General features: G+C 35.1%; 1 protein-coding gene, 1 long non-coding RNA gene and 2 other non-coding genes across 4 annotated transcripts; all 4 read left to right on the top strand.

The window, feature by feature from the left end:
• The first annotated feature begins 6375 nt into the window (after positions 1-6375).
• Positions 6376-8755, top strand: LOC135598184 (uncharacterized). Its single transcript, XR_010481510.1, has 2 exons — positions 6376-6476; positions 6677-8755. It is a non-coding gene; the product is annotated as an uncharacterized LOC135598184 (long non-coding RNA).
• LOC135599585 (small nucleolar RNA Z159/U59) lies at positions 6659-6747 on the top strand. Its single transcript, XR_010481935.1, has one exon. It is a non-coding gene; the product is annotated as a small nucleolar RNA Z159/U59 (small nucleolar RNA).
• Positions 7515-7598, top strand: LOC135599587 (small nucleolar RNA Z159/U59). Its single transcript, XR_010481936.1, has one exon. It is a non-coding gene; the product is annotated as a small nucleolar RNA Z159/U59 (small nucleolar RNA).
• A 6449-nt stretch (positions 8756-15204) lies between the features above and the next one.
• LOC103973247 (14 kDa zinc-binding protein) lies at positions 15205-21104 on the top strand. Its single transcript, XM_009387754.3, has 5 exons — positions 15205-15394; positions 16447-16504; positions 19570-19659; positions 20565-20682; positions 20784-21104. Exons 1-5 carry the CDS (start codon positions 15243-15245, stop codon positions 20849-20851), a joined length of 486 nt encoding a protein of 161 aa, XP_009386029.2. The 5' UTR covers positions 15205-15242; the 3' UTR covers positions 20852-21104.
• The last annotated feature ends 2180 nt before the right edge of the window (positions 21105-23284 follow it).

The raw sequence follows: 23284 nt of genomic DNA, 5'->3' as shown, positions 1-23284 counted from the left end.
TCAAAAAGTTGATTTTCGAATCTTTAATTTTGCTAGTGCCTTCATGTGTGATTTCAAGAGTATGTCAAATATCGTGTACAGTTTCGCAAATAGAAACACGATTAAATTCATTTTTGTCTAAGGCACAAAACAAAGCATTCATAGCTTTCGCATAAAGAAAAAGTCTTCTTCTCCAAATCATTCTAATGGTTCATTGGAAGAGAAGACCTTCGAAAACTGCTTTCGACAATATTCCATAAGTTCAAATCCAAAGAAAGCAAGAAAACTCTCATTCGAGTTTTCCAATATGTGTAGTCCATCTCATTGAACAATGGAGGACGAATGAGAGAGTGACCCTTTTGGAAGCCGAAAAGAGCTATTTCTCTTAGGTGTTAAACCAAATAAAAAATCACGAAGCTCTGATACCAACTGTTAGGAACGAGTCGGCACTAAGAGGGGGGGGGGGTGTGAATTAGTATAGCGGTAAAAACATCGGTTCTAAAAAAATCTTTTGTACATTGAAAACCGATTTTGAAAATATGCTTAACTTGAAAGCATGTTCATAAATATATTGAAAGCAGTAAGCAAGTAAGGAGGTTTGCAGTAAGATAAATTGCACAAAAGAAATACAAACTAGATTTTTATGGTGGTTCGGTCGTCGTGACCTACATCCACTCCACTGATTCCTCTTCCGTCGAGGCCACTGGCATCCACTATTAATCTTCCTTTAATAGGCAAATATCAACCTCCTTCTTACACCTCTCTTCTCCTTTTCACAGGTTTAAGAGACAATCTTTACAAGCACTCACTCATTTCTCAAACTATTCTAACACTTAGACTAGAAGAGGAGGATTCTCACAAGAGATTACTACAGCGTTTTCCCTTTTTAAATTATTTGTGCTTGTGTTAGTTAACCAGGGATGAGAGGGGTATTTATAGGCTTCAAGTTGATTCAAACTTGGAGCCTAAAAAGGTCTCATCCTTGGATTTTGGGGTACTGGCAATACCACCGCGGTTATTGGGCAGTATTATTGCCGCTGGTCTGACACTGGGTGGTACCATCGTCTGACAAGCGCGGTACCACCGCTGGCAGCATTCACTGCTAACGATACCACCACCCAGATAACCCGGGAGACTGTCTCCTAAGCGGTGCCACCGTTGGCTGGGCTTTCAGATGCTGAATGAGCTGTTCAATCCGGCCCAATTCAGCCCTATTAAGGGCCCAGTTGGCCCCTAATTGAGTTTGTGGGATTACCTCTCAATCCTAACTCTAATTATATGCTAACTATGATTCTTAAGACATATTCTAAGTAAATCAAGTCCGGTTAAACTTGGTTTCTTCTAGTGAGCTTCCGGCGATCTTCCGACGATCTCTCGACAATGTTCTGGTGGACTCCCGGTTGTTGGGAAATCTTGGGGGTGACATCACATGTTCAGCAAAATAATAAAAAATAAAATCCCCTATTCCCAAAGAGATGTTCGTCATCGTGTGAAGATTGGTGCGTTAAAATCTGCGAAACAAACTACGTATAGAATAGATTGTGTTACCTAGGGAGATCGTATATCCCTGACTCCTTGCAGATCTCTAGGAGAGGATGAAAGAGGTCAAGAGTCCTCCTCAATAATGGTGATCCATATAGCAGGGCTGCGATGATGCTCCTCAAAACTCTAGGCCTACTCTGAGGTGGAGAGATGAAGGAGAATAAGAGAGGCAAGCAAAGGCTCTGGCCTATGAACCATTGAATCCCTCCTATTTATAGAGGTCCCCTGTCAAACCTTAATAGATCCTCCCCTATTGGTTTTTGGATCTGCATCCAATTATCGAAGCCTCTTAGATTAGTGGATCTCTATCCAATAATCTCTTATGGGCTCTTATTGGATCTTATCCATAGGATCCAATAATTTAGGGGCTTATTGGATATCCAATAAGTCAGGGGCTCCGGTAGATATCTTATATCCGAACCTCTACTCATCACAACGCCTACCATATATGTGTGACCATCTAGGCCCAATATTGAGCTGGCCGTAAGTCATACCTGTTAGAACTCATTCTGGCTCAGTGAATTATTATCTCCATAATAATTCACTCGACTCATCGACTACGGATGTACTAGGCCACTACGCCGTAGTCCCCAAACGATATAGGGGAATCTAATCCATTGGACCTATCTGTCCTCAGTTATCGTGTACATATAGTCCCTCATCTATCTAATATCCCAGAGACCGTATACCGAGTATGGTGCTATCAAACCAATACGATTTCTACTCGAGTCTCACTCTAATCAGATTCTCCCGGAGAACTCTTTCTCTCTCAATCCGAATGACCCCGACCAGGGATTTGTCTGAGCAAGAACACATGGGATATTCTTCTCATGACATCGAGAGTAGATGATCCTCTATCGATACTCAATGACTCTCGTAAGGTTGACTATCACTCCCAATGATCGGTTGTACTAGATCTAGGACATTTAAACCTATAAGTTCGATATTAAAGAATGAAGCACTCATATAGGACATCCTTGGTGTCTCAAGTCTAAGGACCAGATATACCACTAGGACTATGAAATTGCTGTCTGATAATAAGGCATCATCAACTATCCAACATTCCGTAAGCGGATCAATTAGTGAACTCATTCTCCAATGAGCACTTGTACTGTATCCCTAGTGTCCCCACACGAGCAGCTATGAGACCAGTTGCATTTATTATATGGACAGGTATACAGCACACCAATCTGTCCGGTTATCTTAATGTCCCTCTCGAGTAACTTATGACCGGGATTATTTAGGATCTGTGTTTAAAGGTGAATCGGTCTCCTTATCATGATCTCATCACGATCCGATTCCCATTGTACATATCCAAGAACATCACAATATATACATGCATATATGCAATAATCAATATAAAGTGATAAATGTAAAAAATATAATAAGCAAAAAGAGATTCCGTATCAAGTCACACGTGCCATCACTCACGTGATTGGCTTGCTGGGCACCTATGACTAGTAATCTCTCACTTGACCTAAAGCCAATCACCTATGTGTCTAATCCCCATCAGACCCATGTGACGCTCAAAGATAATCTGAGACAACGGCTTTGTTAGTGGATCTACAATGTTATCTTTGGATGAAACTTTTTTCACTATTACATCTCCTCGGGTCATGATCTCTCTAATAAGCTGGAACCTCCTCAGAACACTTCTGATGAGACCCGGGTTCCCTTATTTGAGTAATCGCCCTGTAGTTGTCGCAATATGAGGAAATCAACTCCTTACTGCCTAGCACGATTCCCAGATCTGTGATAAACTTCTTCATCCAGACTCCCTCTTTTGCTGCTTCTGCTGCAGCAATGTACTCCACCTTTGTGGTCGAGTTAACAGTAGTATCTTGCTTGAAATTTTTCTAGCACATTTCTCCTCCATTCAAGGTATCCACATACCCCAAATTCGACTTCCTAACATCGACATCGGACTGAAAAATTGAGTCCGTATAGTCTTCAACCCTGAGACTACTACCTCCATATACTAGTAGATCCTTAGTCCTTCTCAAATACTTAATGATACACTTTACTGCTTTTCAGTGCTCCAAGCTTGGATCTGCCTGATACTTGCTCGTGACACTCAGAGCATGCACTATATCAGACCTAGCACATAGCATTACATACATGATAGACCCTATTATTGAGGCATAAGGTATCATATTCATATTCACCCTTTTTTCAGGAGTCTTTGGGGACATACTTCTAGAAAGCGATATCCCATATCTCATCGGTATGAGACATCTCTTGGAATTTTTCATGCCAAACCTTTTGATAATGGTTTCTATGTACCTGGATTGGGACAAGCCAAGCATCCTATTGGATTTATCTCTATAGATCTGAATCCCCAAGATATGGGATGCTTCCCCTAAGTCCTTCATGGAGAAGTGTCTAGATAACCAAGCATTTACTATGGATAACATTCCTACATCATTCTCAATGATCAAGATGTCATCCATATATAACAAAAAAAAGGTGACAGTGCTCCTACTTACTTTTCTGTATACACAAGATTCATCTTCGTTCTTAACAAAATTATAAGATCTGATTGCTTCATCAAATCTTATGTTCCAACTTCGGGAAGCTTGCTTTAATCTATAATGGATCTAAGCAACCTGCACACCTTATCTGGGCAGTCCTTGAATATGAATCCCTCGGGTTGTATCATATACATTTCCTCCTCAAGGTTCCCATTGAGGAATATGATTTTCACATCCATCTGCCAGATCTCATAATCATAGTGTACTACAATAGCCAATAGAATTTGGATGGATTTTAGCATTACTAAATATGAGAAGGTTTCATCATAGTGAACACCTTGCCTTTAATGATACCCCTTAGCCACTAGCCTTGCTTTATATGTCTCTACCTTTCTATATATTCCGATCTTTTTCTTAAAGATCCACTTGTAACCGATGGGTACAATACCTTCGGGTGCATCAACTAGGTTCCAAACATTGTTGGAGTACATAGAATCCATCTCAAAATTCATGGCTTCTTGCCACTTCCCGGAGTTTATACTCATAATAGCCTTCTCGTAGGTCTGAGAATCAATATCCTCAACATACTCTCCTCTAATATATCCCACATATCTCTCAGGAGGATGGGATACTCTGTCGGATCCACGTAAAGTTGGAACTTGTGTATTAGGTACTTGATAGACTCGGATTGTAGAGTGGTGCTTGAGCTAGGTTCTCCAACCTTATTCAACTCTATCATGCTCCCACTGTCTCTATCAAGAATGTGTTCCTTCTCAAGGAACACTGTTCTCTTGGCTACAAAGACTTTTTGGTCCTCGAGATGATAGAAATAATATCCACAAGTTTCCTTGGGGTATCCCATGAACTTGCACCACTCTATCCTCGATTCCAACTTATCGAGGTTGTATTTTTTAACGTGGGCAGGGCAACCCTAAATCTTAACAACCTTAAGATCAGGCTTATTCCCTTTCCATATCTCATATGGTGTAGATACTACCGACTTAGTTGGAACTCGGTTCAGAAGGTAAGCTGCGGTCTCTATGTCATATCCCCAGAATGAGATGGGTAGGTCAGCGAAACTCATCATGGACCGTACTATGTCTAACAACGTACGATTTCTCCTTTCAGACACACTATTGAGCTGAGGTGTATAATGAGGTGTCCATTAGGATAATATCCCATGGTCCTTGAGGAACTAAGTAAACTCTATACTTAAGTACTCACCTCCTCGATCTGATCGAAGAGTCTTGATACTCTTTCCAGTTTGGTTCTCTACTTCATTCTTATACTCTCTGAATTTCTCAAAGGCCTCGGAGTTGTACTTCATTAAGTGCGAGTGCTGCGACACACTCTTCTCCTCGTTGTCTGATCTGCACCAGCGGTTGCACCTCTTCTTCACTTACGAAAAGTCCTTCTCTAGCATATCTACACCTTCTCCTCCGATGGTTATGATCTATAGGTCGTAGACCCCTTTCTTTTTTCTTTCTATCACAGATTTCTCACCTGAGACTATTGAACCCATCCTATTCACTGGACTCCAAAAATCTCAATGAGTATTATGCATCATAGGATTATTCAAACTAACAATCCTTTGAGAACACCTCAAGTTAGCGCAAGATAAATTAACATGAGTATAATAACAATAAGCTTGAATTTAAAATTTTTTATGCTTTAAAATAAGTGAAACTATGATTGAATATGCATAACATAATTTTAAGAAAAAAGGTCGATAAATAATTAAAAGTGGATGGAGATGAAGTTCTCACATATAAAAATTTTAGATATTTTTAAATCAGTTATTTAAATGGAACCTAAGATTTGTAAAAAAGATATAATTCATATAAATAAATTAAGGTAATTAAAATGGAAATTACGAAGTCAACTATGTTGTATGGATCGGAAAGCAAAACAGTTAAGAAACATCTTCAAGGATCCAAAGTCACTGTACAATGGCTGTACATTGGAACAATTAGAAATAGTTTTTATTGAAGGTTTAAATAAGAAGAGATAGAGGAAAACCTTAAATCGCTTTTCATAATCAAACAAATTATCTAATTTCACATGGATAATATGCCTTTTCTTTTATCATTTTACGTTTCTTTGGTGACTATTATCATTTACAATATGATGTCCCTTTAGAATTTTCATATATCTGTCTCCTCAATTTTAATTATAAATTGAAGTATTTTAATTTCTTTATTCTATAAACAGTGCTCCGTCAAAACACACTCGATTAAATATAGGTTTGGTAACATAATAATAATAACAATAATAATAATAAATAAATAAATAGATAAATAATAATCACATAAATATAGGTTTGGGGACATCTCGTGGCCCATCCTAAACACACTATCTTTGGCAAACCCACCCGCGGCTCCTTGACGAATTTAGGGCATCGCTCTTCCGCGTCTATAAATACCGTTGTTTCACCGAAGAGCCGCACTCGCCTCGCAGATCAGCGGCGGAATTGGCGAAAGCGTCGTATGCGATGCAACTCCACCACCCTCCGCTTCTTGAATTCACTTGTTATCTTTCGTCAATCGCGAAAGGATTGTGTTTTTGTTGATTTTTCTTAGATCTTTAATCGTGGTTTTATATTCTCTTTTCGAATTTTTTTCTCTTTTTTTTGTTGGTTTGTTCGTTCACCAATTCGGCTCAATATGGTCTCCTCTGATGATCAGAATTGAAAACTTTCGTTCTTCCGAGGGTAAATACGCTGCGGAAAATTCATGGAGACCTGAACTGAGGAGACCAATCTTGTATGTTCTTTTCGTGCATTACCAACTTCTATTTAAATGCAGATGACTGTCTTTTTGTTTTCCATCTTTCTTCAATCATCTTACCATACTGCAGTGTCTAGTGAATATTTTCATTGTTTTTTAATCGACTGTTGTAGTAATGTGATTTGATCTATTCCGGTTCAATCAATCATGGGGTCTCTCCATATCCAGTCAACTGATGAATGCCATATTAGGGAGAACACAAACTAAGTTTAGGTTTAGCCTTGTAAATAGATACGACAATCTACCAGTCGATCTCAAATGCCCAAATGCAAACCCAATCTTGGTTTTATTTGGTTTGAGTTGTCTATAAAAATAGAGAAGACTGTGTCGATTTGAATGCCCATAGGAAAGGAGATAGAAAACAAGCTGATCACATTAGCATGGTGTGGAGTCGTGCATTTGAGGATGATGCACGAAAGCTCTATTAAGAAATAATGGAGGAGGAGGAGGCTATTGGTTTGGAGGGAAGCACAAGTTGAGGGAGCATGAAGAAACATACATGAAACTTGTGCTCCACTTTTTCATGCACTAATGCAACTTAGATGATGGATTGCTCAGTCTCAGCATGTTTACTTAAGATTAATACTAAATTGAGGTCAGGTTGGGTGATGACTACTTGGGTGATTGGAATTCTATCCACAAAATGGTTCTTTTTCTGGTTCTGGATCGTTGCAGAAGCTACATGGTTCAATTATGATTATCTTTTATTTGATTGTGCATTTGTTTCAATTTTTTCTTCTCCAAGGATGATCAGAACTATAATTTTCCTCTGAGGTCATGTACAATGTGGAAGATTCATGGAGACCTGAACTGAGGAGTAAAACTGTTGTTTTTATGTTTTAATGAATCCTTGTGAAGATGATACGATTAAAGTAGTGGCCTGACATCATCTGATTCTCTCTGTCTTTTGATTCTGGGGGATTCCTTCCTTCCATCTTTGCCTTTGGAAAGTATCTCATTTGATTTAGAAAGATTAGAAGATTGATGGAGACCTGAACTGAGGAGTAAAACTGTTGTTTTTATGTTTCAATGAATCCTTGTAAAGATGATACGATTAAAGTAGTGGCCTGACATCATCTGATTCTCTCTATCTTTTGATTCTGGGGGATTCCTTCCTTCCATCTTGCCTTTGGAAAGTATCTCATTTGATTTAGAAAGATTAGAAGATTGATGGAGACCTGAACTGAGGAGTAACTGTTGTTTTTATGTTTTAATTGAATCCCTGTGAAGATGATATGATTAAAGTAGTGGCCTGACATCATCTGATTCTCTCTATCTTTTAATTCTGGGGGATTCGTTCCTTCCATCTTTGCCTTTGGAAAGTATCTCATTTGATTTAGAAAGATTAGAAGATTGATGGAGACCTGAACTGAGGAGTAACTGTTGTTGTTATGTTTTAATTGAATCCCTGTGAAGATGATATGATTAAAGTAGTGGCCTGACATCATTTGATTCTCTCTATCTTTTGATTCTGGGGGATTCCTTCCTTCCATCTTTGCCTTTGGAAAGTATCTCATTTGATTTAGAAAGATTAATTGTGAGATCTGTCTTGTAAACTTCTGACATGCAATTCTGACAGTTGTAGGTTTAGGGATGCTTTCCATTCCATTGTAATATTTGTTGTCAAAGAGTCTGCTCCTCTCTTTTTGGAAGATAGATAGATCACGAAGGTTGTTTCTGCATTAGTTTTCTCTTAAACAGTGCTCCCAATGATTGAACAGTCTAAATAGTTTCAGCCTTGCCTGAGTTATCACTCGATGCTGAATTCTTATACATGTTCTGAGGGATCTACCTCTTGTTTACACTTCTCGGACTGGTCATTTTTTATGTATGTTTCTACTTTTAGGGTATTATCAGGAAATGATGACTGTACGAAGGTTGATGGTGATAACCTATTGATTTGATCTCTGCTTTTTTATCACGTATATATGTCAAATTTAGATGAAGGTATATTATTACATGAGACATTTACTTTCATATCGAGTCAACTTTTCTTGCATGGCGGAATATATTTTTTTATTTTCTTAATTGTTTAATTGTTCTGATAAATTGAGTACAATAGGTGAGATGCTTCGACTTCTCAAAAGCAGCTTCTGACACTAACATACTTATGCTTAGATTTCGACCCACTCAATGTGACGTGGTACGTCTCATGGTGTCACATTATTAATGCATCTATCTTATATTGAATTAGTGTGATATTTATGGGAAATTTTAATTTCAAAACATAGATTTTAATAACATTAAAAACTTTTAATTTTGCGTATAGCTGATTTCAAGTAGCCCAATATATATATATATATATATATATATATATATATATGCAAATGCTAAGTGAAGATGGATTTGATTTTATCATCTTTCTAACACTAATTGGATTCATATATTAAAAATATTCTATTTATGGTTTTTTAAACCTTATATGAGAGGGAGTCTTATACTGAACCAATATTATATATATATATATATATATAATCTCCTTATTATGTTATCATCCCATATGCTAAATTATTTTAGGTATAAAAAGCCATTTATAATCAGGGCGGTCTCACATTATTTTAGTCATCCAAAAGCCAAACCCAACAAATTGTAATCCTCTCACCTCAATTCAATACCTAATAAGATTTTGATTATGATAGAACTCGTGAGGTAGCCACCAAGCAAGGAGGGTGAAATAATGGAAATAGTAATCCTCGCACCTTGTAAAGAAACCTTTAGTAGGGAGTTAGTCGACACTAGTTTGCAACCTCATAATAGTGTGGAGAAGAGAGGGAAGAATTTCTTTTCATCATAGCTTTCTTCCTCATGTTTTAATAGCTCAAAGCTCCACTCAAAAGTTTTGTTTAGTTACCATGAGAAGTCTTCAACAATTACTACTCGTTTAAACCTTAGAAGAAGATTCCAACAATAAACAAAGAAGAGGAGATTAAGACCAATAATGATCTTAACGTATTGAGAGCATTAACATGTTATCCAAAAATAATTTGTATTTTCACACATCAATAAGCTTTCTTTCATGTTTATATTTGTTGGGAAACTTGGGGTAGCATAATATGCGTAGCAGAAGAATAGAAAAAAAAAATCTTAGATTTTTTGCAGAAATAAGTTTTTCATCGTCGTCCGAAGATTAGTGCACGTAAACTCACAAAATTAAAGATTACGTGTATATAAAAGATGTGTTACCTAAGAAGATCATATATCCTTGAAAACTTATATATTTATAGGAGAGGATTTATTTAGGGAGATCATATATCCTTAGATTTATAGGAGATGATTTATTAGGGAGATCATATATCCTTGAAAACTTATAAGTGACCTTTCTTATGCAGTAGTTAGCTGAGGAGAAGAAGGGAAAAGTACATGAGGTGACAGTCAAAAGATGGTTTCCTCCTATTTATAAAGGACTTTTATTAATTTAACCTTATTCGGTACTCGATCTTCATTTAACTACCAATCTCTCATTAGTTATTGGATCTTATCCATAAGATCCAATAATTCAAGAGCTTATTGGATATCCAATAATATAGGAGCTCCAACGGATATCTTATATTTAAACCTCTACTCGATAAAGTTATCTTTATTATTTTTAAAGACTCATTTAGTACCAATTATAAAATTATCACTAGGTTTAGGAATAAGCTTCCGGACTTTATTTTTCTTTTAGAGTATCATATGCATTTAAGTCCAATTTGGGATAAAAAGGTAACATTAGCATAAAAAAATTTAAATGAAGAATTAGTTCAAACACCTTTTGATGCTCCTTAGGATTATACTCTAAAAGATCATCATCAAGATCATTGTTCTTAAATTTGGAAAACTTATTAAAAATAACATGGATAGATTCTCGATAATCAAGGTTTTTTTTATTAAAAACTTGATAAACTTTAGAAATAGAGGAATATTCAAGAAAAACTCCTTTATCGAATTTTTTATCAAATTTTCCTAATGCATCATTTTCATTTAAAATAAAATATTTATAATAAAAAATTTAAAATATAAAATATTAGGTTTTTTATTGTTCTACAATTCATAAGGAGTTTTAGATAATAGTGGTCTTACAAGAACCTTGTTCATGACATAACATGTTATGTTAATAGCTTCGATCTAAAAATATTTGGATATGCTATGTTCATTAAGCATGGTCCTTGTCATTTCTTGTAAACTTCTTTTTTTTCTCTCAACAATTCCATTTTGTTACGAATTTCTTGGAGTAGAGAAATTATGGTCATACCCATTTGAATCATAAAAATATTTAAAATTATAGTTTTTAAATTCACCATCATGATCATTATGAATAGAGGAAATCATAAAACCCTTTTCATTTTGAACTTGTTTGCAAAACTTTTAAAAACATTTAAAGTAATCACTTTTATGTGCCAAGAAGTATATCCAAGTATATCTATTATAATCATCAACAATCACAAAAGCGTATTTAATACTTAATTGTAGTAGTCTAGAGGTACTTGATTTTTAGACTTAAAGCTACTCTTTATTTGTTTACCTAGTTGGCATGTATCATAAACTTTATTTTTGATAAATTTAATTTAAGGCATATCTTTTACAAGTATAATTTATGAAATTAATTTCATACTTACATGGTCTAATATCGTATGTCAAAATCATGCATCATCATTTAAAATTGAAAAACAAGTTTCGTCACAAAAATCATCAAGATCAATAGTATACACATTATTAGTTCTTAAGGCACTCATAGATATATTTTGTGTGGTATCTCTATAATGTAAGCGTTAGATTTAAATTTAATGTTATAACCCTCATCATATAATTGACTAATGCTTAGTAAGTTATGTTTTAAACCATCTACTAATAAAACGTCTTCAATCAAGAGGTTTGATTTGTTACTTATATTTTCTTTGCTGATAATTTTTTTTTTTTGTCGTCTCCAAATGTGACATATCCGTCGTCTTGGTTAGTGAGCTTAGAGAAATGTATTGGATCTCCGGTCATGTACCTTGAACATCCACTATCAAGTTACCATTTCTTGCTCGTAGCTTTTGATTATAGACATATTTACAAGAAAGGAGGATTTGCTTTAGGTACCCATTTAACCTTGACTATTGGCGATAGATTATTTATGGTTTTTTTATAAACTCAAACTAATTTATGTGAGTTATATTTTTTAAATGAATATTTATAGGCATAATGACTACATATACCATAAAAATTATATTTAATTTTAGGGAAAACATGGGTCCTTTAACAAATATAGTTGACTTTTTTTTTCTATATACATGATCTTTTTTAGTAAGGATCATGTCTAATGATTTGTTTCTAATTTTAAAATTTTTTAATATTTATTGTAATATCACATTTTCCTTTTGGATTAAGTCTAACTCTTCACATTGAGTACAAGAGGTTAACATTAGAAACAAAATTAAATAACATTTAAACAAACAAAATATCACTTTTCTAATATGTACAGTATTAAAGAGTAAATAAATAAGTTTTGACTGAGTGTTATGTACTGTTATTTATTCAGTGAAAACTTAAGATCATGGAATCAAAGTCTAATATCAATTGTTTTGGATTTACACCTTTTGTTTCTATTTCTAAAATGGACGAATCTGATGTTCCCCATAATGATCAATTGGTTTGGAAGATAGATCATAAAAGGGAATCATCATCCAAGTTGGCTTACAAGCCTTTTTTTTTTTTTTTTAATTTGTTTACTAAAGTAATAGGTGATTGTCTTTATTATAAAAAAATTCCTACTAAGAATCCTTCTCTTTTGTTGAAAAGCACTGTTTAAAAAATTATAAACCTTTGTGGATAACTTGGATGGATTATTTTTCTTTTTTTTTTTGGCCTTTTAACCAATTAGGTGTGGGTTTTTTTTTTTTTCTTTATGAGGAGAGGTCTGACATTGAATTTGCATACTAAAATGAATAAAAATTTAAATCATGATTATTAGAAGTGCATGATCCATATAAAGTTATTTATAAATAGCTTTTGTTTGATGTGAAAGGTTTATATATGTTTTAATAATATTAGGATAAGCCTCGTATCCATTATTTTTAAATTAACAAGATTGAAGGAACGAATACGAGAGAGACTCATATTGTCATATTCTACTTAAATGACTTAATATATATTGATATTTAGAATAGAAAAATTGATTTTCTAGTTCATGCAAATGATAGAAGCTACTAGATTATAGAGTACAAGAGTATCAATAGATATAATGAATTAATAGTTTACAATAATTATCTTTAAATTAATAAGATTCAAAAAACCCAATATGAGAGATACTCATATTGTCATATTCTACTTCAATGATTTAATATATATTGATATTTAGAATAGAGAAATTGATTTTCTAGTTCATGCAAATGATAGAAGCTACAAGATTATAGAGTACAAATTCAAGAGTATCAATAGATATAATGAATTAATGACTTACAATAATTATCTTTAAATTAATAAGATTCAAAAAACCCAATATGAGAGATTCTCATATTGTCATATTCTACTTCAATGACTTAATATATATTGATATTTAGAATAGAGAAATTGATTTTCTAGTTCATGCAAATGATAGAAGCTACAAGATTATAGAGTACAAGAGTATCAATAGATATAATGAATTAATGGCTCATAATAATTATTTTTAAATTAACAAGATTCAAAAAACCCAATATGAGAGATACTCATATTGTCATATTCTACTTCAATGACTTAATATATATTGATATTTAGAATAGAGAAATTGATTTTCTAGTTCATGCAAATGATAGAAGCTACAAGATTATAGAGTACAAGAGTATCAATAGATATAATGAATTAATGGCTTGCAATAATTATCTTTAAATTAACAAGATTGAAGAAACCCAATATGAGAGATACTCATATTGTCATATTCTACTTCAATGACTTAATATATATTGATATTCAAAATGAAGGAATTGATTTTCTAATTCATGCAAATGATGAAAGCTACAATATAAATTCAAGAGTATCAATAGATATAATGAATTAATGGCTATTGTAAAGATAATCTATGTGGAGGAGGAAGAAAAGGAGTAAAGACTCGATAGTTAAGGTTCAATTAAATCAAAATTAGATAGTTAAGATTAGTTGAATAGTCATGTTCATATCATTATTTTTTATAATTTTATTATGGATATTTTAGTCAAAGCTCAAAAAAAAAATTGCTCCGGTAAAAACTAAATATAGGGATATTATTAGGTAAAAGCCTTTATTTTTTTAGTAAATTACCTATTATAATCTTTTAGTCCTCCTTAGTGTTTAAGATTGCTCAAAGTTTTTACTTAGTCTTAATATTATTATTAATTTTAATATTATTAATATTTATTATTCCAAAGTTTTTTTTAGTCTTAATATTTCTGCAAAGGAGTAGAAGACAAAAGAGAAAGAGGAGTTTGAGGGAGAGGGAGGAGTAAGGGAGAGAGGAAGCAACCTAGGAGGATTGGGAGAGGGATTGGGGGGAGGAAGTGAGAGATAATTTAGAAAAATCAAAGAGTAATCAAATTAGATAGTTAAGACTCAATTATATCAAAGTAGAATTAGTTGAATAGTCATGTTCATCTCAAATAGAACTGATTTAATTCTAAAAAATTATGTCAAACTTAGTTAAAAGATAATCATCATATTTTTATAATTTAATTAAAGATATTTTAGCCAAAGCTCCAAAATAAGGTGCCCCTAGTAAAAACTAAATATAGGGGTATTATTTGGTAAAATCCTTTATTTGTTTTAGTAAATTACCTATTATAATCTTTTAGTCCTCCTTAGTATTTAAGATTGCTCAAAGTTTCTACTAGTCTTAATATTATTATTAATTTTAATATTATCAATGTTTATTATTCCAAAGTTTTTATTAGTCTTAATATTTCTGTTAGTTTTATTCTCTGATGTATCTACATATGAGAAGTGGGTTTACCATCAAAACCCTTATTTATTATTTACAATTATTTATTTAAAAATTAATGTTTTAAAATTATTTTTTTATAAATAAATATAAAATCTCTTATTGAAAGGAGGATAATATCGAGAAAGCGATGAACAAGATTGGAACATAAACGACTATGATCGATGATAGATATAAGTTGAGAAAATGATAATCGGCGATATTCAAAGGTAGGTTAGGAGAAAATAAAATAAAAAATATTATAATAAGATAAAAATAAAAAAATATAATAAGATGATAAAAAATATATTATTTTAATAAGTAAAGAATAAAAAATGATGATAGAGGATGTGGGTGAGATGAGAAAAAATAAAAAATATAATAAGTAAAATATTATTTTATGAATTTTTAAAGGTGAGAGTTGTCTTAACAAAAAAATACTCTAAATAAACTTGCATGACGGAACTGCCCTTTGCTAAGAAAGCGACTACTGCATTCTTGCGTACCACAAAGAGCTTGTTGACTCACTCGCACAGGGACAGAAATAGGAATTAGGTAAAAAGAATAAGGGCGACCATGGCGGCTGACAGAGAAGCATCCAACGATCAGACCAGTAGCAGGATTAGGGTTTTAAGCTCTCACTTGCACTCTCCTCCTCCACCTCCTCGAATGGCTTCTTCCGAGAAGGATGCTGCGCTCGCCGCAACCCCATCTGACGCGCCCACCATGTGAGGCATCTGTCTCCTTATCCTTCTCGATTCTTCTTCTTGCAGTTCGGATCGCTTTCGGTGTCATGTTTGGTTGTGTGAACTATCGGCGGATGTCTAAAGAGGCTTGATTTTGTGGACGATTAATGATCGCTCTTCTTAGTTTTGGCGTTTTTGATCGCATTTAGTGCTTTAATGATGTGCCTTTACTACCTAGAGTGGAATTGATTGGGGCGAGGTGGTCATTTTGATGCCGATCGAGGCTTTCAAGAGATTATATGGTGCATCGACTTTCTTATTTTCGATTTCTTATCCTGTTACGTTGGTTTTATTTTCTTAGGGAACTGCTTATTTTGCCTGTATCTCCTCATGATCGTCTCAAGTCCAAATCGATTATTGGAAGATACGCTAGTTTGCATGAGTACAACAGTTCGCATGATGAAATTGGATTCCGTAATATTGAGTACAAATGCTATTTAAATCGAACTCCTATCCATTAAGACTAGATGATTGCAGAGGATAAAGAAAAATCTTCCCCTTTTACTTAGGGATCGACCGAGTTATAGTTCCAACCTACGTATATAAACAAGGACCATTTAATTTACTCCATTGCCAAAAGTATTATTTTTCTCCCATCTTTTGTCTTCTAAAGTTCTCGCTAGTACATACTTATGCTAAGCTTTATGCATTTTCTTTTCACACTAACTACTTTTGAGATTATTGCCCCACCATGATCTCTTGAACAATCAAGCTATTGCTTGAGACTTTAAGCATTGTTTCCTCTCTATTAAATTGTGTATTCCTTTCTTTTTTCTACATTCTTAAAATATTTTTTCAATTATAAATACATCACTGTTTTCTTAATATATGTATGTGCTTCTTGAAATGTGCCACTGTATTGTAACAGTTTCTTGGAGACTACACTGATAGCTAAGCATCAAGAACAAGAAATAATTTTCAGATTTAGGACATGTCATGCAATTAACAGAGCAACACTTGTATGTCTTTTTTGTTACAAAAGCATCTTGATCAAGTAGCTAATTTTAATAATTAAACTTGTCATTTTAATACAGCTTCGATAAAATTATACGCAAGGAAATTCCTTCCACGGTGGTTTATGAGGATGAAAAGGTAATTCATCATTCTTGAAGTTGCTAGATTTATAGATACTATGTTTCTATTCGCTATCAGTCGACAGTTGTTGTTTACTTTATGTGAATATTTATATAGGCTATGTTTCTAACTTCAACCAGTTTGTAATGTTTCTTTCTGTTTGCATTGACACTTGTATCTAGAGGAGTGGTAGTATAATGGATAGGTTGGAAAATTGGAGTGTGATAGGTGGAAAAGTTAAACTGTTGAATGCTCAAAATTAGCTCTTCTATTTCCTAAGATTTTCTTCAAGAAAGTGTGTACGAAGCTATGTCATAAAGCAGGCTTCCTACTTCTGCCAGTATTGACTTGTTAATAGTTAAAATATGGAATCTTTTATCTTAATCTTGTGTAGCAACGAGCAACGAATCTTTGCATCAGTTATCTCTTTAACTATGGGAGTAGCTTCTTTGTGGTGCCAACTTCATATAAAATCTGTTGTATATCATAATCCTAAATCAGGGTTTTTTGTGTTTTAGCATTAAAATATATTTGTATCGAAAGCGATATACTCACATAAGAAGGAGATTGCATCAGGGCACATAAAGTGTACAATTGATGCACGTACATAAAAAATGTAAGGTTTAGGCTGAGCTGTTGGATGATTCTTGTCCTTTGGATGATTTTTTGATAGAAATGGGTGTCTCCCTTGCTCTTCCTTCAACCCGTACTATATCCTGTGTTCTCATGAGGGTTTTTATTATTATTTTATTTATTTATTTTTGTTCTTCATGTGTCATCTCTTTTCTCTTTCTTTCTTTTGTTTCTATTTTTTATTGTCTTATCAAAAATTTTTTCCTTCTTGTGATAACCTGTTTCTCATAATTTTAGCTTTGAGTTATCAATTTTTTGAATAATTTCCAACTTTGGCTCTACACTCTTGCCACATAGCCTAGGCTTAAAATAGTGATAAACGAATTTGTCAAATGACACTTTAGATTGAGTAAATTTATGTTTATGATAATCAATAATATCCTTCATAACTTTTTGTTATGATTTTCTTTAGAGTCTCATCACTGTTTTCCAGGTTATTTTGTTGGTTTGGAGCTCCATTACATATACAACTTACGTGACTATAGGTTTATATTTTGATAATTGATTTTTTTCATTGGAAGTACAGGAAGCTTTATTCTGAGTTTTTCATTTTGGGAAACTTTTACTCCATAGAATTGCCATTACTAAAAAAGTCTAACCAAAGAGTAGGAGAAAAAGATCCACTAAGAAAAATAATACAATTTCTGTGAGTGGCAGGCCCCTACTTCACCTTTCTTTTTCTGTCATAATCCTTCTCCTTTTTATTCTTAATTCTGTTGATCTTATTCTCTTCTAGAATCCTATTTCTTTAATAGCTTTTTCTATCTGAAATGTTTATCATCTTTTTCTTGATTCCTTTTGTTCTACATTCTTCTAAAATTTTACTACAGCTAATGGTATATTTAATATCCATGCTTAAATGTATCAGATTAGTCCAAACTGATCTTATTTGAGGCTTGTGATTAATAATCACTAGGAAACAACATTACATTAATAATTGGTTCCAGATCACTGATGATTTTGGTTGAACTTTTGTCAAATATAAGACGCCAACAGATGAAGATTATGGTGAGATTAATATTCCTCTTCACTTAGCTTTATTCTATGACTAGTTTCTTTTCATTTTTATCGGGTTGCTGGGGGACCTCTCCCCCCCCTCCCCCCCTCCCCCCACCAAAAATCTCCTCAGTCAGTAAAAAGATCATCAATGGTGACCAGAGTTGCCAAAGCAAGAAAAATATCTGTTCAACCATCTATTGAATCACGAAAAAAGTGTACCTTAGAAAAATGGAAGAGAACTGTACTTTACAATTGCAAATTGATTGAAATTACAATTAAAAGCTAGATACTAGAAGGAACAAATGTGATTCACTATATTGTTTATAAGTGATAAAGGATCAAGAGTGGAGAAAAGTAAAAAAAAAGGGGTATGATAAGCGATAAGAAGAACTAGGATGTAAAGTGATGTAGTTTGTGCACTGAGCAAAATAGGAGATTGAAACATAGGCACATGGAGAGATACTGAAGCTAGATAAGGAATAGAGAAGGATATCCTCTAATTCAACCTAGACTTTATTCTGCTGTTTTCTGTTTAAATTTGCACATTAATGACCCTATAGGAATTTAATTAACCTCAAATCAGTAGTTATTTGCTAATATGTATCTACTCCATCCATGAACATCCAACAAAGCTGCATATGCCTTACTCTATGGTCTTACAAGCAAAGAACATACAAGGACTGCATATCTTCAGTGAGGTGTCTCATGCTAAATATGCATGTATATGTATCAATATATGCAGCTCAGGTCAGGATGTTGCTTTTTAGAATCTTGCCGAAACAACATCTAATAGGACCTGTAGACTGTTTGGCTATTGCTAAATCTTTGCTAGATTATCAATAATATAAAAAAGAGTGTGACTTATTTTTGCTATATTGCTAGATTGCACTCTCGCCAATGCAGGGTCTGGGGAGAGTCAATGTACACAGTTTTATTTTCATGATTTTTTTGATTCGCACCCTGGACTCCCTAGTCGCAAAGGAGCAACGTTACATTAATCATCAGTAATACACTTGATAATAAATGCAGAGCTGGTGATTAGGATTGATTAAATGATCATCATACATGGCATGCTATTTTAGACTAGCTTTCTCTGTAGCTTTTATTGTCATACATTTTGGAATCCAACACTAGAGAATGATGCAGACTACAATTTACCAATAAACACAGCCCATTTACTATTATTCAAGCAAAACATGAACTCTGGCTAATACTGTGATTAGCTATAAGCTGTTTGCAGTAAGACCCAGCTATAAGCTGTTTTAGATCATTCTGTTGAAGCATTAATTTTGTTCAAAAATGTCCAACTTGTTTCCACAATTTTATATAACAAATTCTGCATTTTTTAGCGTGGAATTAAATCTGACTATGATGGTTTGATAATGAATAACTTGATATGGCTGGTTATATAACAAGTTCTCCACTTATGAAATGTCTGTCTGCTATACCAGGTTCTGGCCTTCAGAGATATATCTCCCCAAGCTCCAACACATATCATAATCATCCCCAAGGTTAAAGATGGATTGACTGGGTTATCCAAGGTACTTAGATGCTCCTGCATATAATATTTGGTAGATCAATATGTCCTTTTATCCTTCCCTATACATATTTTTGATATACGAACTGTATGAATTATATAAATGGTCCGTCTGTCTGTCTCTCTCTCTCTCTCTCTCTCTCTCTCTCTCTCTATATATATATATATATATATATATATATATATATATTGTGTGTGTGGAATTGATAACTCAATTGGACTTTTAGTGTGTGGAATTGATAACTCAATGGCAATTTCTCCAGTCTGGTAAAGCACATTAGCTAATGGTTCACCAGAAGCATTTGACAGTTGTTTGCTTATTTTACTTTGGATTTCTTTGCGACTTTCCTTGATATAAGAGTATTCTTTTCTTGTGGAGTTTAAGCTTGGCACTAAGATGTCAAACTTGTGTTTTAGAACCTGCAAATGTGATGGTTGGTGCCTTTCCTATTTGTACACAATAATTACACTGATGATTAAATATCTCTGACTAGACATTTGCATTACCAATTTATTTCTTGATGCATTTATTAGGCCTTCACGACATTGAATTATTCTGCCCAAGGAATCATTGATTGTGTGCCTTGTTTTAAATAACGTTCTTCGATACCTTTGATCTAAGACACATTACATATTATATTTTCTTTCATGCCACCCTTATTTGGAAGTGTCACCTACATGGTATAGCAAATCAATACTTGTAGGAGAAAGTACCTGAATTTTTCTATCAGCTGATGTTCCAGCAGGCTAAAATTCTATCTAGTCATGCCTAGTGGATTGATTTCCTTTCATGTTGATGAACTATGTCTGAAGGATATTGTAATATTCGTTGTATAATCTCCTGGATATGTTATATCCATTTCTGTTAAGAGATAACGTTATTATTTGATATGTTATTACCTTTCACAGGCCGAGGAACGGCACATTGAGATACTTGGTTACCTGCTTTATGTTGCCAAACTTGTGGCCAAGCAGGAAGGGCTTGATGATGGCTTTAGGATTGTAATCAATGATGGACCCAAAGGATGTCAGCACTGCTTCCTCTTTTATTTTCTTAATGAAGAACCTGCTTTGGTAGCTCCCACTCTTTACGTGATTCTTGATCATTTTCTTTACTTCTTTTCTCAGGTCAATCCGTGTATCATCTTCATATCCATCTTCTTGGGGGACGGCAGATGAACTGGCCTCCTGGCTAATTAACCAGTGTTTTCCGGTGCTCATTGCTGTCTGTTGCATGGTGTGGTTGAATAAGTCTGTCAAGAATTAGCTTTGCAATCTCTACGGAGATGACATCAAACAACTATCAACATATTTGCATCTGATGTGTGTCGGAGCTTGAAACTACGTTTTGGTTTTTCTACATGAGCACTTGCACGCTTGATTTTTCCTTTAGGATGTTATGTTCTATTCAACCATTATACATATCGTGTTGCAATTTATTTCCGGTCATTCGTATGTGCTATAATCATAAACATCAAACAGCTATATATATCCTCAAATCTTGTAGTTCAAGAAAGAGCATTTATTTCTGTGATATGCCCGACAAACCCTAAGACAAAAAATCGACGTCTGGGGCTATTCTCGACCGCTCCCAACCCCAAATCTAAATTTCGTAATCCAAGCCTCGACTTCCGAATCGGCCTTTTTCTTGGAATCGGAAATTAGAAGCGGCTTGTACGGTATCAGTGGGGAGGGAGTGCGAATGGAAGACGGTCCTATGTTGCTCCACCAACTCAAACTACGCCCGGCGACCTCTGGGGAAACCCTCGCCGACGTCCTCGAAACCCTGTGGAAGAACCGAAGGACCTTCTCGTCCTCCCCGCGGCCCGGGACCTCGACCCAGTGAGTCACCTTTGTCCAACCTCGATTGCTTCTTTCTTGCCGCAAAATCTAGGGTCTTCGTCCATTCTTATGCTACCCTTGCTTGTTGCTGCATTCCTGTTGCAAAAAGGTTTGCTTTTTAAATATCTCCAACGTGTGTATAAAAGGGGGGGTCATTTGATTTCTAGGAGAAGTTTATTTCTCCTATAATCTGAGCAATATGCTGGAGGTTCAGAAACCACAGGACTAAAAGGGTACGATTGATTCTCATAAGTATAATTAAAGTGAAATATGTTGAAAATTTCTTTGAATTAAAAAAAAAGGGTAGAAAAAGCCGGTCCCAATACCAATCCTGATGTTGCAAACTATGATATTAACTAGTATTCTTATTAATTTTATACACTTATCTAGCTTAGTTTAGTTCTCTTATTTCTCTAGTTTGGAGGTTATTATCTCTTTTAAATAAGTGGTCATACAAGGATAATTCCTAACAACATTTCTCTCATTGTTATGACAAATATTGTTTAAATTTTATACTTTATTTTCCTAATTGTTTAATATTTATTCTATTATATTATTTTTATTGCTAGTTTGTACAATACTCTAGTGCTTAACTTTTTATTTACTTGTACTTTTGTTTTTTTTTTGTCCATTCTAACTACTGATCTTGTATTCCGATGCTAGATTTTTTTTATAATGCAGGCGATTTTGATGGGCTTGAAGCCTTCGAGATTCTTTTGATCGCTGATCGAGAAGCTGCCAGTAACCATCTCCAAAATGCTCTAGCGCACCAACCAGTACATCGCTACCGAAGCTCTGGTGGCAGGAAAGCGCATGGACTACAAGAGGCCGAGGGCGGAACAATCACGGGGAACGACCTCGGCGGCCCCGGCGCAACCCCGTCGGAGGCCCAATCGACAAGAGCTACTGCTCCCAAGGTCCCCGCCTCTCCCTCTGAACACGTCTCGCACTGAGATCTTTCTCCAAATCAGGGAGAAGGATCTCTTGCGACAACCCAACCCCATGAAAATTACTCATAAAGATCGGTCCAAATATTGTAGGTTCCACCGGGACTACAACCACGACACGGAAGACTGCCACGACCTCCAGAATCAAATCGAGGAACTGATCCGGAGAGGTCACCTCGGGCGCTATCTCAAAGAACCCCGAGAAGCGACTCCACGCCCCAGGGGACTCGTCGAAAGATAGATCAACGTCATATCCGGAGGACCAGCAGCTGGCAGCAGCAGCTCAACGGCGAGGAAGGCCTACGCTCGGAGCGCGGTCCAGAAACGTCCCCGACCCGAGCTCGAGCCTGAAATCACTTTCGGGGCCAAAGAATTCGAGCGCTCCCATCATGATGATGCTTTGGTGATCTCCATCCGGATCGCCAACGCTCGGGTCAAAAAGGTGATGGTCGACATCGGGAGTTCCGCCGATGTCCTGTACCTCGACGCCTTCAAGAAGCTCGGTTTGACTGAGGACCTCATCCCCATGGCGTCAGTGCTCACTGGATTCACGAGGGATTCCATCTCCCCGCTCGGGACCACCATCCTCCCTATCACCATCGGGGAAGAGCTGAAGGCAAAGAAAATAATGACTACCTTCATGGTAGTCGATCTGCCCTCGACCTACAACGTCATCCTCGGCCGACCGACAATCAACAAGTTAAAGGCGGTGGTATCCACCTACCATAGGGCCATCAAGTTCCCGACTTCGACGGGGATTGGGGAATCCCGAAGTGATCCAGGAGAGTCAAGGCGATGCTATCTTGCGGCGGTTACTCTCCCAAGGAAGTCGCACCCCCG

Source organism: Musa acuminata, chromosome BXJ2-1 (assembly GCF_036884655.1).
Source record: "Musa acuminata AAA Group cultivar baxijiao chromosome BXJ2-1, Cavendish_Baxijiao_AAA, whole genome shotgun sequence".
NCBI lineage: Eukaryota > Viridiplantae > Streptophyta > Magnoliopsida > Zingiberales > Musaceae > Musa > Musa acuminata.
The sequence above is the reverse complement of the archived record's forward strand: the minus strand, read 5'-3'. Positions and strand labels throughout refer to the sequence as shown.